Source organism: Blennius ocellaris (genome assembly GCF_963422515.1).
Source record: "Blennius ocellaris genome assembly, chromosome: 3".
Taxonomy (NCBI): Eukaryota; Metazoa; Chordata; class Actinopteri; order Blenniiformes; family Blenniidae; genus Blennius; species Blennius ocellaris.
Window position 1 is genome coordinate 28,225,372 of NC_137652.1, and position 14,150 is coordinate 28,239,521.

At 42.8% G+C, this 14,150-nt stretch overlaps 1 protein-coding gene across 1 annotated transcript in view; it reads left to right on the forward strand.

The window, feature by feature from the left end:
• LOC308145183 (sphingosine kinase 1-like) overlaps positions 1 to 14,150 on the forward strand; it is a gene marked incomplete at both ends in the record, with an annotated part of 45,212 nt that overhangs the window by 20,860 nt on the left and 10,202 nt on the right. The window contains one exon of the mRNA XM_080516545.1: positions 3,726 to 3,875. Coding sequence (XP_080372671.1) covers positions 3,726 to 3,875 — 150 coding nt within the window. The remainder of the gene's footprint in view (positions 1 to 3,725; positions 3,876 to 14,150) is intronic.

Sequence of the window (14,150 nt, forward strand, 5' to 3'; positions counted from 1 at the left end):
CCTAACACCCTTCCTTAACTCCTTTAGGAAGCCTAATAACACCTTTCCTTATCTCCTTTAGGAAGCCTCCTTACACCTTTCCTTAACTCCTTTAGGAAGTCTCCTGACACCTTTCCTAGCTCCTTTAGGAAGCCTCCTAACACCTTTCCTTAACTCCTTTAGGAAGTCTCCTGACACCTTTCCTTAACTCCTTTAGGAAGTCTCCTAACACCTTTCCTTCACTCCTTTAGGAAGTCTCCTAACACCTTTCCTAACTCCTTTAGGAAGCCTCCTAACACCCTTCCTTAACTCCTTCAGGAAGCCTCCTAACACCCTTCCTTAACTCCTTTAGGAAGCCTAATAACACCTTTCCTTAACTCCTTTAGGAAGCCTCCTTACACCCTTCCTTAACTCCTTCAGGAAGCCTCCTTACACCCTTCCTTAACTCCTTCAGGAAGCCTCCTAACACCTTTCCTTACTCCTTTAGGAAACCTCCTAACACCTTTCCATAACTCCATTTATTTTTGTTAGAGACAGTGTTTGGCTTCACTGCAACATGCTATGAACTCTTAAGACAAAAAGGTTGGAAACGTATTAATGTAGAATAAAAAAAAAAAAAGCCATGGGAGCATTTTTTTGTAAATATTTGAAGTTGAACTATTCTTGTTCTTATATATGAAACTATAACCCCTTACTGTTTTAGTTGTATATTAATGTTAGTAGTTTTTTTTACCATCCATCAATGAAGCATCGTGACATTATTTTATTGGGTAAAAGATCATATTGTTCACTGAATCAAGTTGAAATGCACAAGTGTTCCAACAAAAGAGGAAACTGTTGCAGACGTACAGGAAGGTGGTTACCTGAGGACAGACCGCAGGTGATCACACGCCGCTGGAGGCTTCTCGGATGTGGGAACATTTTTCACAGCCGTGTCACTGCATTCCTGCAGGATCACTGTGCACAAGTATCAAATACAACAAAAACCGTTTGAACCAGTTTTTTCTTTGAACCAGAGCATCTGTGCCTCGGCTGCTCCCGCCCAGCCTCACATATTTATCCACTGTCAGACTTGTTTCTGTGAACATCCAGCCGCGTGTGTGTGTGTGTGTGTGTGTGTGTGTGTGTGTGTGTGTGTGTGTGTGTGTGTGTGTGTGTGTGTGTGTGTGTGTGTGTGTGTGTGTGTGTGTGTGCGCGCACAGGGCATGACACACAAACCGTTCTTCTTGTTTTGGACTGTTTCTGTAACAGAGTTGATGGTTTGATATCCCTCAGCTGCAATGTGCCAAACTCCTCTCCCCCTTTTTTTTTTTTAGGTTTTTCTCTTCCCACCTGAGCCTTCACAAAGACGTTTTTGGAAAAGAAGAGAAAATTCATAAGTCTTTTGCTCCAAATCTGTCAAATAGTTTAAAAACAAAAAGCTGCCCTACAGGAATTTACACTTTCTTTCTGACACATTTCAGTTAAGTTTTCCTGGTCTTGTCTTAGATGTGGGGTAATATTTCACAAAAGTCGAAGCTCAAGCCGGTCCTATCTAATTTATCCTCGGTGGACATTGTTGGAACAGAAGGCCAACAGGAACGTCTCGGTTTTTATCGCCTCACAAACACCAAGCAGCCTCAGCTTTAAAAAGATCTGGGATCCGTGTAAGATCTGTGTAACCCTCTGAAATCTGTTTGATCCCCAACATATTTTGAACACTAATTTGCATCCACCCCGCAGTTAAATATTTAGGACGGAGGCTGCTGCTCCTCTGCTCAGCCCTCCTCGCTATGCAGGCCGTGCAGTGGCATTAATGCAGCGTGTAACTGGCCGCTGACCTTTGTCTCTGCTGGCAGCTATAAATATCCTGTCATTTCTGCTCTTGTGTCCCTTTATCAAAATGCTTTTTATTTATTTATTTATTTTAATTTTTTTTTTTTTAGGAAACATGCCAGAGACGTTAAATTAAATGAAACTAGCTGAGTTGTTGCAGCAGCAGATGGGACATTTCGATAGTAGTAATAACAAAGGGTCATGCAACTCCAACTCCAACATATTACATCACAACATTAAGAATTCATGAGGATGTAATCAGATGGTCTGCTGGCGCAGAACAAATTCATAGAATAAAATCACATTCTGACTGTTATCACTGTAATGAATCTAAAAACCACGTCTGCTGTGTGCTATTTATACTTATACACTTTATATTTATACCCTCTTATACCCCATAGCGGTAGTTTGACACTGTGGTGGTTTGAATGTAGTTACATTTGATTAAAGTTAATGTAGTTTCCCACCTCAAGCTCATGTCAGTTGATTTCTTCTCTTTAGTGCAGTTATAATGTAAACAATAATTCTCTGGTTGACTGTGCTGATGTATTTTGTATTCACGCGTTTTCGAGATATATTGTCCTCCAAATGATTATTATGTCAGATTATTATTGGACAGTTTACTTCACATTAGATTTGGTTCGTGACGAAGCGTTTCCTCGCTCATCTGGAAGATCAACTCTGAGCAGTGACTAATTTAGTGGATGTGTTCATGAGCAACTGAGACAAGAAGGCCGTTGCTGGGCTAATCCCCCGCCGGAGGGCTTTATATTTTCTCACAAAGCAGCTCTAAGGCAGCACACTTGGTACACTAGAGGGTGTTCCATGGGTCCTAGTAGATAATTATGTAGAATCTGAAAGGTCTTCTTCATAAGCTATGTCAAAATACGTCTCCAGAGCCCAAAAGGTGTTTTTATGCACTTAGTGACCCTGTGACCTGATATGCAAATTAGGTCCTGGTCACCATGGTGCCCATTCTCCCCAGGTGGAGTGTCCATGTGTGAAGTTTGGTGACTGTGGGCCCAGGAACTGCTGAGAAATGAGGAGAAATGTTTATATGAAAATACATGTATTGTGCAACCATGACGAGCAAACTTCAGACCCTACCGATCTTCAAGGTCAAGGTCAGGTCACTTGGTGTACTGGAGGTTATCCGTGGAGTGTGTAGCATGTGTGTATACAATTTCAGAGCCCTAGCTCAAAAACCTAGGCCTCCACAGCCCAAAATGTGTTTTTAAGCACTTCGTGACCCTGTGACCTACTTAATATGCAAATTAGGTCAAGGTCACCATAGTATCCCTTCCCCCTCTGAGATGTATCCACATGTGAAGTTTGGTCACTGTGGGCCCAGGGGTTGCCGAGATATAGGTAGAAACGTTTGAACGGACGGACGTACGGAGACTGTTTCAAGATCCCCCTTCGGGGCCTATCAGCCACGGCGGGGGATAACAAGGACACGTTTTGACTTCTTTTGTGAGAATAATGCAATTTGCTTTGTGTAAAACTCTGAACTTCCCACTGAGAGAGTTTGAACTTACAGAGACACTTGGTCACTTTTGGCCTGAAATGCATGTTTGTGGTCGGAGGGAGGAAGATGGAAAAACATGCAACTTCCACCAAGAAAAACAAGGATTTCAGTCTGAAACTTTCTCTACAACACCACTGTGTGTTGTGGATAATAACGCTTTAGTATCGATCACCTAACGTCAACTGGAACTGAATAGTTTTCATACTGGTTAAAAAAAAAGTAACAGTCAATTTGTAGAGCGTGAGGTGGAGAAAGAAAACGTCACAAGAAAACGAAACGCTCCAATACAACAAACGGAGAATTACGTTTTGAACTGTCCACGTGTTAACGGAAACGTCGCTGCAGTTTGAGGGGTGACGGACGTCTGTGCTGCTTGTTGATGCTGTTCCTGTCCTTCCTGCAGGGGCGCTGGTGAGCCAGTTGTCTCGGCCGTGCCAGATGATGCTGCTGGTGAACCCGCAGAGCGGGAAGGGCCAGGCGCTCAGTCTCTACAACAACCACGTGCAGAAGATGCTCAACGAGGCCGGCATCGTCCACACTCTGGTCATCACTGGTGAGCTGTTGACACACAGGGATTGTTTTGTTGTTGTTGGTTTTTTTCCATTGAATGTACACGGATCCACCGAACGTTTTGGACCTCCTCTCTAACATTAAGCAAGTCCTACTTTTGCAGCTTCGTATTCAACAAACACCCTCAGCGACCCTCCAACCTCCACCTGTTGGTCCTCAGAATGTTGTTTCTCACCTGCATGTTGTTATTTTAGATATTTGTGATAGTTAAACGTCCACTCCCTGGTTTAACATGCATAAAGTAGAAACGTTGAGCTGGACATGGCCCAACTGGGTAAGAGCTCCAGAACCTCTCACACTTTTCCTGTGGAGAGAATCAGCACTCTGTCCTTGCTATTTGTTTTTAATTTCGCTCGCCAGATTAAGCAAATACTTTGTGAAGGTTTTTTGTCGGTAAGAATCTGTATGACGTGACACGAGGGGATCCTTGATGCATTTAAGTAAAGTCTGATTGAGGGATTTATGTGAAAATGCTCTGCAAATGATGTACTTTTTCTTCGTATTTATTTGAGGTTTTGTTGTGTTTGTGTTTGTGTGGCGGTGCGCAGCCTGACTTTACAAAGCTTCACGGCCGCCTGCTGTTTTAAACCTTCTTCAAACTGTTTCTGCTGCAGACTCTATTGACAGTTACTTCACAGCTGAACCGTTCTTTCACTTGTTGCATTTAGTCAGAGAAATAATCTCGTTTTCAGTCAATCCATCCCAGCATTGGTTTATATCTTTCAAACCCTAAACGTGCTCACTTGTCCTTAAGTTAGATATTATAGTGTGTGTCTGCGGCGAGCGGTTGAAAGACATTTTTCATGATCTGGAAATCAAATTTAAAAAAGAAAAAAAAGTGTAATCCCTTCCAGGACTCCTTGTACGGGGGCTTTAATTGCACCAAACATGAATAAGCAACATCACAGATTCCTTGTTTTCCTAATCTGTCATCTTTAAAATCACGTTTTCAAATCTTATCAAACATAACACACACACACACACACACACACACACACACACACACACACACACACACACACACACACACACACACACACACACACACACACACACACGCACACTCAGCCCTCATCTCCCACAGGCACGGTAGTAAAACTACAGACTGATGTGCACAGCTCAGCAGAGACCATAACAACAACAACAATAACAACAACAACAGCCAGACACCTCCCCTCCTCCTCCTCCCAGTCAAATCCTCTTCTTGTTTTCATGCCGTCACCATCGTTATGCTGATCGGCTGCCGTTGACCCACATGCACAGGCGCTGTTACGTAACAAACATGTGTACACACAGTCAGACACACATATGGATCAAGACACGTCCATCATAAACACTGGCGTTCACACTAAATCCCCATTTGTCATGATTAGTTTGGATATAATCTGGTTCCCTACGTGGCCGTTCTCTAATCTGGGCTGGCTGCTTCAGACTCCTGGCGCAGCGACACAAACCCTCGCTCGTCCCACACTCAGTCACTGGCAGACGCTCTCAGCCCTCCCTGGTCAACTGGAATTCACGGCGAAGGTTTCCACCCCCCCCCCCCCCCCCCCCCCCCCGCGTGTCGTCTGAGTTTCATGATCTCGCCGTGCCGGTTCATAAATCACAGCAGTGTCAGTTAAAAAACACATTTCTCCTCGCTGCGGGATTCAGAGAGAGGAAGAAAGGAAGGCAGGGAGAAACGACGAGACACAAGTTCCATCAACAAAAAAAGTTTTGAGTCATTTCAGAGACTTTTGACAAGTTAATCCTGGATACAACAAGAGATTAATCTCCTTCAAACAGTTTGACCTCTGACAGAAATGTAGAAACCACCGCAGTGAACTGATCGACTCTGTAAATCAATTGTTTCTCTCTAATCTCGACCAGCTCGTGGTGAATGATGCTTCAGTGTTAAGCGTCTCCTCCAGTCCTGCCCAGAGGCTCTCATGGTGGGGAAACGCTTCTATCAGCACTGAAACACTGAAGCAGTTCATGTTAATATACTAAATACATAATAAAATCCTCTTTCTTTTTTTTTGTTAGATAAGCACAATTTCTGTGAATGAATTGTGATTAATTCATTTCCACATTTTGAGTTTGTATAATGTGAACGTAGACTGCATGGAAGCATAATTTATCGCGGTTCAGTCCGTCTTTTACAATATTTACATTAATGTTTATGTTGTGGAACATATTTTTATTTAGATGTTTTGGTGAGTCAATCAATCAAATCAATCAAATTGTATTTGTGTAGCCCTTTACAATAACCCAGTGGTATCCAAAGTGCTTTACAACAAAGCTGTAAAAACAATACATTAAGAAACAAATACAAGAATAATACATAAAAACAGTACATAAAACACAGGTGTTGACTGGTGGAGGAGCGACGGTGCTGCAGGTTGGTGAAGCTTCCAGAGATTCATAAAATCAGAGCATACAGAATGAACACACTGCCCTGGACAGAGTTAAAAGCCAATCAGTGAATTAGTGAATGTTTAAAAAAAAAAAAAAAGCAAGAATCATAAATCATCTCTCACTTTCTGCTTCCTAAAGGCAATTTTATAATGACAAATCAATGATTTCTTTGATTGTGAACGCTTGAAAAGAAAAAGAAAATGTTGCACAGAAATAACAAATACTTTCAATCCGACGAGAGTCTTCTTTACTTGAGAGGTGTGAGCGAACTACTACAGTTAGAATTAGTCTAGATTACTTCTAGTTATGTTCCTAACATTCTTCCTCTGGATGAAAGTGAATTTGGTCAAATAACCAGCATATGGATTCATTCACAATAAGTTGGACGTGCCTTGTTGAGACCAGCTGAAGCGGCGGAGGTCCGTGCGAGACGCTGCGGCTGGAAGTGCCTTGCATGTGGGCGCTAACGGGAGCTGACAGACTCATTATTGGATCCGTGGCTGCGTGGCAGCTGTGGGCGCTGCCGGGGGGGGGGGGTGGAGGGTGGAGGGTGGAGGGCGGAGGGAAGGATGACTCCGCCGCCGGAGGGAGTCCAGCGGAGGGGAACACGAGAGTGTAAGGATGTGACAGCGATCCCCTCCCCGGCCTCCCCTCCACGTCTGTCACACACTGTTAATGACACCACGTCTTGTTCTTCCCGCTCAGACTCAATATAGATTACAAATAGTTACCGGAGGAGACACATACTGCCTGAAACCACTTCACAGTCATGCTCCTTCTTCCGCAGTCTTTTTAAAAAAAAATGTATTTGTGTTTATACCGACGCTCGTGAAGAACTCTCTTCACTGTGGCTCGTCCAGCAGAGTGCATCCCATGTGTTGGCTCTATCTTCGGCCCCTGCCCTTCGTGAGGATGTGAAGATATTCATCATGTGAGTCCAGGCCACTGAGAGGACAGACACAGCCGGGATTCTCCAGAAATATTAGAGGAGGCCATGCTGCCGTTTAATAAAGCCTGGACGATTGCAGGGAATTTCTCAGGAATCCTGCAACAAAGCTGCTGCTGACAGTCCGACAGCCGCTGGAGGAAACTTTGTTCTCAGCGAGACATCGATCTGGAAATTCTTTGAAATATTACAGCAAACAAAAATAGGACAGAAAGGAATAGAATGGAAGAGAACCACTTGGTGGCAGACGCCCTCCTGTCCACCGCCAGATCCTTGCTCTTTGTCACAATGAGCTGCAGGTCCTTCTGCTCACAACAACTAACCAGTGCGCCACTGTGCAGCCCTGGAAGAATAAAAGTATATGGATTCAGTAGAAGTGAAAAATGAAAACTGAGGTCAACCACAAATTCCCCAAAATGCCAAATTTCTATAACGATGTTAATCGTTATAGAAATCGTCTGTGTCTTTAAAGGGGTCATATTAAGTAAAATTACCTTTCTAAAAGTTTTCCAACTGTCGTCATACCTGGACCGACGTCCCAGAAGAGAAGACAGTGTGTCCTCTCTCTCCAGCTTGTTCCAGGTTTTAAAAAGTGTGTTGCTCCAACCAGCCAATCAGAAATCAAACCCTATATAGTGTCACCGGGGGTTCAGCCAATCACAATCAAGGTAGGCTCCTCCCCCTTTGACTCCTCCCACAATCAAGCAGCTCTGCTCTGGCACATGGCACCACGAGAGGAAGTTCTTCCTCCTCTTCCCATAGATGGGAGTAGGCGTGTGGGAGTGTGTGGGCGGAGCCAGTCCAGCTCTCACAGACACAGCAGATTCTGAATGCAGCTCCTATGATCCCATATTCTAATGGAGGAGAATCAAGGAGGAGCTGGAAACTTTGAATACGAGGTGTTTAGACCAACAAGACCATGTGAAAGTGGTGAAAAAGTGGATAATAGGACCAGTGTAGGACGGTATAGACCCTGGATGGATGTTAAGAATTCTGTTCTTCATTGGAAGAACAGAAAATACTACTTGTTTTGTTTTGTTTCCCACCGACACGCCACTGAAGAGTTAGCACGTCTGAACTCTTGTTAGCTGATTGTGTCTTCACTGTAAGCAGCATCAGAGCAGGAAGCGTCATTCAGCGCCTCGGAGACTTCCGCAAAACCCACCGGCGTGGAAGTAAAACTGTGCCGTCAGATTCTGAATTCGAATTTCTAACTCTGAATTTTTTTTTACCATCGAAATCAGACTTTGAATTTTAAAAGCTGTCGAATTTCAAGTACGTATCTTTTTTTTGCTTCTGATTTTTTTTTTTCAACATCTAAAAATATTCAGTGTGTAAAAATTCAATGTGTCTAAAAATTCAGCTGTAAAAAAATTCAGCCGCAAAAACAAAAAAAATTCAGCTTGTCAGCTTGATTTGTTTTTGCGGCTGAATTTTTCTGTGCATCTGTGATCTAGCGTATTTCTAGTGATACCGCTTGCATATATACAGTATATTGCATATACATATATTTATACATGTGCAAGAAGACTATTACCATTGGTATTATTAGTATAAGTATACTATTACTATTGGTATTATTATTATTATTATTATTATTATTATTATTATTATTATTATTATTATTATTATTACTGATATAGATATATATAGTTATTATTAGTTATTGTTATTTTATTGCAATCATATTGTTATTGTTATATTATTGCTACCATTATTAGTAGTACGATACACGAGTATTATACACTATTACACATTGTTATTATCTGTATTATTGTTATTATTATTATTATATAATGCCTACTTCTAATGGCTCTGCCACTGAACCTTACTATTCATCTATCTTGCTTTTATCTCCTGCTTATTTCTACGTGCCCATGTTCCGTCCTGTGTTGTACTTTATGTCTTATAACCAGATATTTTTATTTTTTTATTTTTTACTTTATTACTATTCTATGGTATTTTATAATATTCGTATGTACCAGATTGCTGCAATAAGACAATTTCCCTTCGGGGATGAATAAAGTAATTATCTATCTATCTATCTATCTATCTATCTATCTATCTATCTATCTATCTATCTATCTATCTATCTATCTATCTATCTATCTATCTATCTATTAGTGTGACTGAGGCTCATGCAGGAGGAGATGTTTGTACGGGTGGAGGAACCAACAAAATACTAAATGAAACATCACGTTAATGTCACATTGTCGTCCCCTAGAAGTGTGTGAGGAAACATTTTGAGCTATTAAATGAGTGTGAAGACGTGTGTATTTCAGTGTGTGTGCGTGACTACACCCTCGCTCTCCTCCTGGCAGCTGAGTAAGCAGTGACGGTGTTGACAGTGTTTCCACACTGCCGTTGCATCGGCGGGTGACACAGCGCTATTAGGTGTGTGTCTGTGTGTGTGTGTGTGTGTGTGTGTGTGTGTGTGTGTGTGACAGCAGGGAGGCCGATCCTTCAGCAGCAGCCCATCAGGGGAACAGTATAAGGTTGGTGTGAGGACACCACTTCCTGTTACCTCACACGCACTCAAACCCGGGAACTGAAACGCGGCGACTGACAGACCTGCTGTTACAACAAGCTCTACCAGACGCGCCTTTTATATCCATGTGGCAAAAACCTTAACCGACTTCAGAGTTTGGAACAGCTCAGGTTTTTTGTGACTGGAAAGTGGAAACAGGCTGGAGTTCCCATGGCGGAAGTGAGAAGTTTAAGATCATCTACATGACAACGTGTGCTAATTTACATGATTGAGGTGGAGTGATGCAGTCAGGAAAAGCTCTACTGTCACCGCTAAGTTGAAACTATCCAGACTTTATTGGCCGAGACGGGACTCTTTTTATTGACAGCAATCGAAAACAGTAAATCCAACGTTTAACATTGATAGTTTATAGTTGATAGTTTATAGCAGTGTTTTACAACCACTGTGTCGCGGCACACTGGTGTTCCCCGAGATCTAGTCAGGTGAGCCGTGGGAAATTATCCAATTTCAAATTTTTTTCTAAAAATCATTCGCTCTCACAGTCGCTGTCGGCTGTGAGAGCAGTGTGTTGCAGAGTAATCACGTATAAATACTCTTCACCACTAGATGGCAGCACAGAACTTTGCCGGTGAAATGTAAAGTGACAGACGTCAGTGTGGTTAATCTCCACCTCCTGCTACCATCTTGTATCAAGGTACTGTGTCAGTGACAGTGATGGAGAAGTTTTAGAAAAGGAAGAATGTGAACCAGGATCTCAGCTCTTCATCCATCAGGTCCAGGTTTCACACTGAGGGAGTCAATTTTAAAAAAAGACATTGGGAAATACATTTTTTCTGTATTTATTTGATTCCTGTTGATAAAACTTTGATGAGAATGACTTTATATTGTTTATAGAGGCTACAGAGTTTCACATTTTAACATTTCCGGGTGGTGGTGTGACTCCAGATTCTTCCAAAGAAAAAAGTGTGCCTTGGCTCAAAAAGGTTGGAAAACACTGCTTTATGGTACCTAAACGCCATACTGTTCTTTTATCTAGGTGACAGTAACACAAACATGGAGCAGCAGCACATCGTCCCAGTCTCTACACACAACAGCTCATGATGCCTTCCAATCAACCTTTATCTGTCCACAGCACAAGTGTGTTTGGTCTGTCCAGTCCACCTGGGCTATTCTAATGCTAAACTCTTGTCTTTTTTTTTCAGGGTAGACGAGTAAATGTCTAATTGGCAAACCATCAAATGTGTGCAAATACAATTCCAGTGTGGTCACTGCAATGTGGAAGTGTCTGAGACATTCGCACTGCGCTTTGTGCTGCTTTGTAAAGCGACTAAGATGAAGTCCTCAGAGGCTAAAGGCAAATACAAACTCACATTTAACAGCCAAAGTGGACCAAAGTGCTTCACAGTTAGAAATAATAATAAAACAATTGATGAGTAGAAAGCGGGTTAAAAACAATATTACAGTGGTCAATTATTGTTCAAACATAATAGTAATGTCGTAGGACGGTATAAAAGGAAAACGTGTAGAGTTGCTGAGCAAGATTTCCCAAACCAGGTCTCTGATAGATTCTAAACGTATGTAGACACTTTCACTCAGCTGCTGTTGTTGCACAACAATTAACAGCACTTTAATATGTAGGTTAATCATCAACCACATAAATGTTATTTTCAAGGATCAGGTTTTGGATTGGTCGGGTGAAACAGAACTCATTGTTGGTCGATGGTTCTGAAATGTAATTTAAAGTCTCTATATGTAGTCCAGAGTAGTTTTATTGTCTTTATAGCCAACATAATAACGTGAGGGAGCACTGGCATATCGTTGGATAAACATGTAAACCATGTTCTAAGAAGCAAATCTGCTAATTGTGTTTAACCTGTGGATTTGTCTTCCACAAACTGGATCTCAGAAATCTTCATGTTCTGTCTTCACGTCTCTTACTGTCGCACTGCAGGATGCTTGGTGTGTCATGTGTGTGAACTTCATGCAGACGCAATGGAATATAATCAGTATAATGCTAATGTACACATTCTCCTCTCCCCATTAGAGAGATTGTGTACGTGTGTGTGTGTGTGTGTGTGTGTGTGTGTGTGTGTGTGTGTGTGTGTGTGTGTGTGTGTGTGTGTGTGTGTGTGTGTGTGTGTGTGTGTGTGTGTGTGTGTGTGTGTGTGTGTGTGTGTGTGTGTGTGCGCTGCGTCTTGCATTTCTCATTCTGCATCTTTCCTGAGGAGGTTTGTAAAGAGCACCACTGTCCCCGCGGCGCTGCGACCGGCCTGCGATCTGCATGATTGTCTTGAGTTTAGTCACGATCCACCGCCGCCGTGCTCAGAGACGCTCAGACGCAGACCAGTCCCACCAAAACTGCCCTGCTCCTCCTCCTGCTTCGCAACAACAACAAGAGGCGAAAAGACGATTCCTGTGGCCGTCAGGCTCAAGCTGCTGCTGCAGTGTGACTGCTGCTGCAGCCTCAGGTCTGATTGGAGCCGCTCACATCCCATTTAGTGTTCGAATGCTGCATGAAGAAGGAAATGAGATGTGACTGGACTGATGAGGAGCGATCGATTCTTGTGTTCTGCACAGTTTAGGACAGGGAGGTGAGAGGAGGGGCGAGGAAACTGAATCCCTCTCTTGTGTGTGTGTGTGTGTGTGTGTGTGTGTGTGTGTGTGTGTGTGTGTGTGTGTGTGTGTGTGTGTGTGTGTGTGTGTGTGTGTGTGTGTGTGTGTGTGTGTGTGTGTGTGTGTGTGTGTGTGTGTGTGTGTGTGTGTGTGTGTGTGTGTGTGTGTGTGTGTGTGTGTGTGTGTAAGAGGGGTTTCATGTGTCTCTGTGTTTTGAGGTTAGTGAAGCACCAATCCAGGTTTTTTGACTTCTGATCCGATCTCAATGCCCAAATTTGAACATCTGCCCATACCGATACTATTCTGTGTTTGCTTCAAACATTATTGATTTTATATGTGGCTGTAATAAACTCGTCTCCACAGTAAAGTAATAAATGTAGAAATGTTTACATGTTTTCTCTCTAAAGACAACTTGAGGTTAGTAGAAGGTGAGAAAAGGAAGCAGTTCAAACTATTTAGTTCCATGAGGACAATGTGAGGGTCTGTGTGACGTCATCACCTCATAATAAGCTAGTTCTATCTTTACAACCTCACAATCACTTTATTCATCTCTGGAGAAATGATTCATCAACGCAGAACAAACTAGTGTTTCCAGCTCTAATGCAGCACAAATGATTGGGACTATTTTCAGGTAGTTTAGCGTGGAGGAGGACGCAGCTGCACGGAGGTGTGATTCGCCTGCCACCGCGGAGGAACAAGCCATTCTCCTCGGCATGCTGGCGTTTTAAAACGGTGACGTCAGGCTGCAGGGCGTCCGCCTCGCTGGACGACGGCTTCACAAACATTCACGTTGATACTTTGCGGAGTTTTCAGCGTAAAATCCGTCCAAACAGCGACGTGTTGTCATGAAACGTCAGATAGCACAACGGCGCTAGTTCCGTTAGCATGCTAAGCTGACTGCAAACTGTGGAATGGATTTCCTGACTCATTATATCCACGTCTCATTGAGACCCGCCTCCGTTCAGGAAATCCAGTCCACATTTTGCAGCGAGCAGAGCAGCCGGGGCAGAAACACTGGACTCATTTCAGCAGAAGTTCAGATGAAGCTTCACGGATCAGAAGTTTCCGATCCGTGAGTTCCGTTGTGGCGCCGCAGCCCGGCTGCCACCGTCTGCACGGCCTGCCGCCGAAGTGCGCATCCGTTCAGTTTTTTCACGGTAAATAGCAAAAGTCAGCCACGCTAAACAGAAATAATTGTGGAAAAAAAATGTTTTTCTCACAATGACGATTGACAATTGTTATCTTTATTTTGAAAATTGTGGGTGTCAGTGATAACATGAATGTACTGTAAGCTATGTCTTGCAATCGTCATCAGTAACGTTTATTTGTGATTGTGAATATAATCACATCACAAACACTGTACTGACAGGGAATATATATATATATATATATATATATATATGTACACTGTTTTATATAAGGAATGTAGTCTTAAACGGGATTTGAAAGCGGTCGACATAATACAGAATCAATTAGACCAGAATCAACTCAACAAGGTTCAACAGACTGTTGATCAAAGTGCAACATAAAGATGATGGGGAACTTCATGGGGAAAAAATAACCAGGAAACGAACACCATCACCGTTTCTTTCAGCTCAACCGTCTCATTTCCACCTCCAGCAGAACAAACTACTGTAACACTTCCCTTCGTGTAACGCTTGTATTCAGCGTGGACAGTGTGGGGACCATAAAGACAGAGGAGTGACGTGATGAACAACAGCGTGATACCGACACTGTATGGGACCGGCCACATCCCTACTCCAGGTGTTTTACTATGTGTGGCTGTTGTGCCGACTCATCACACAATCACATCG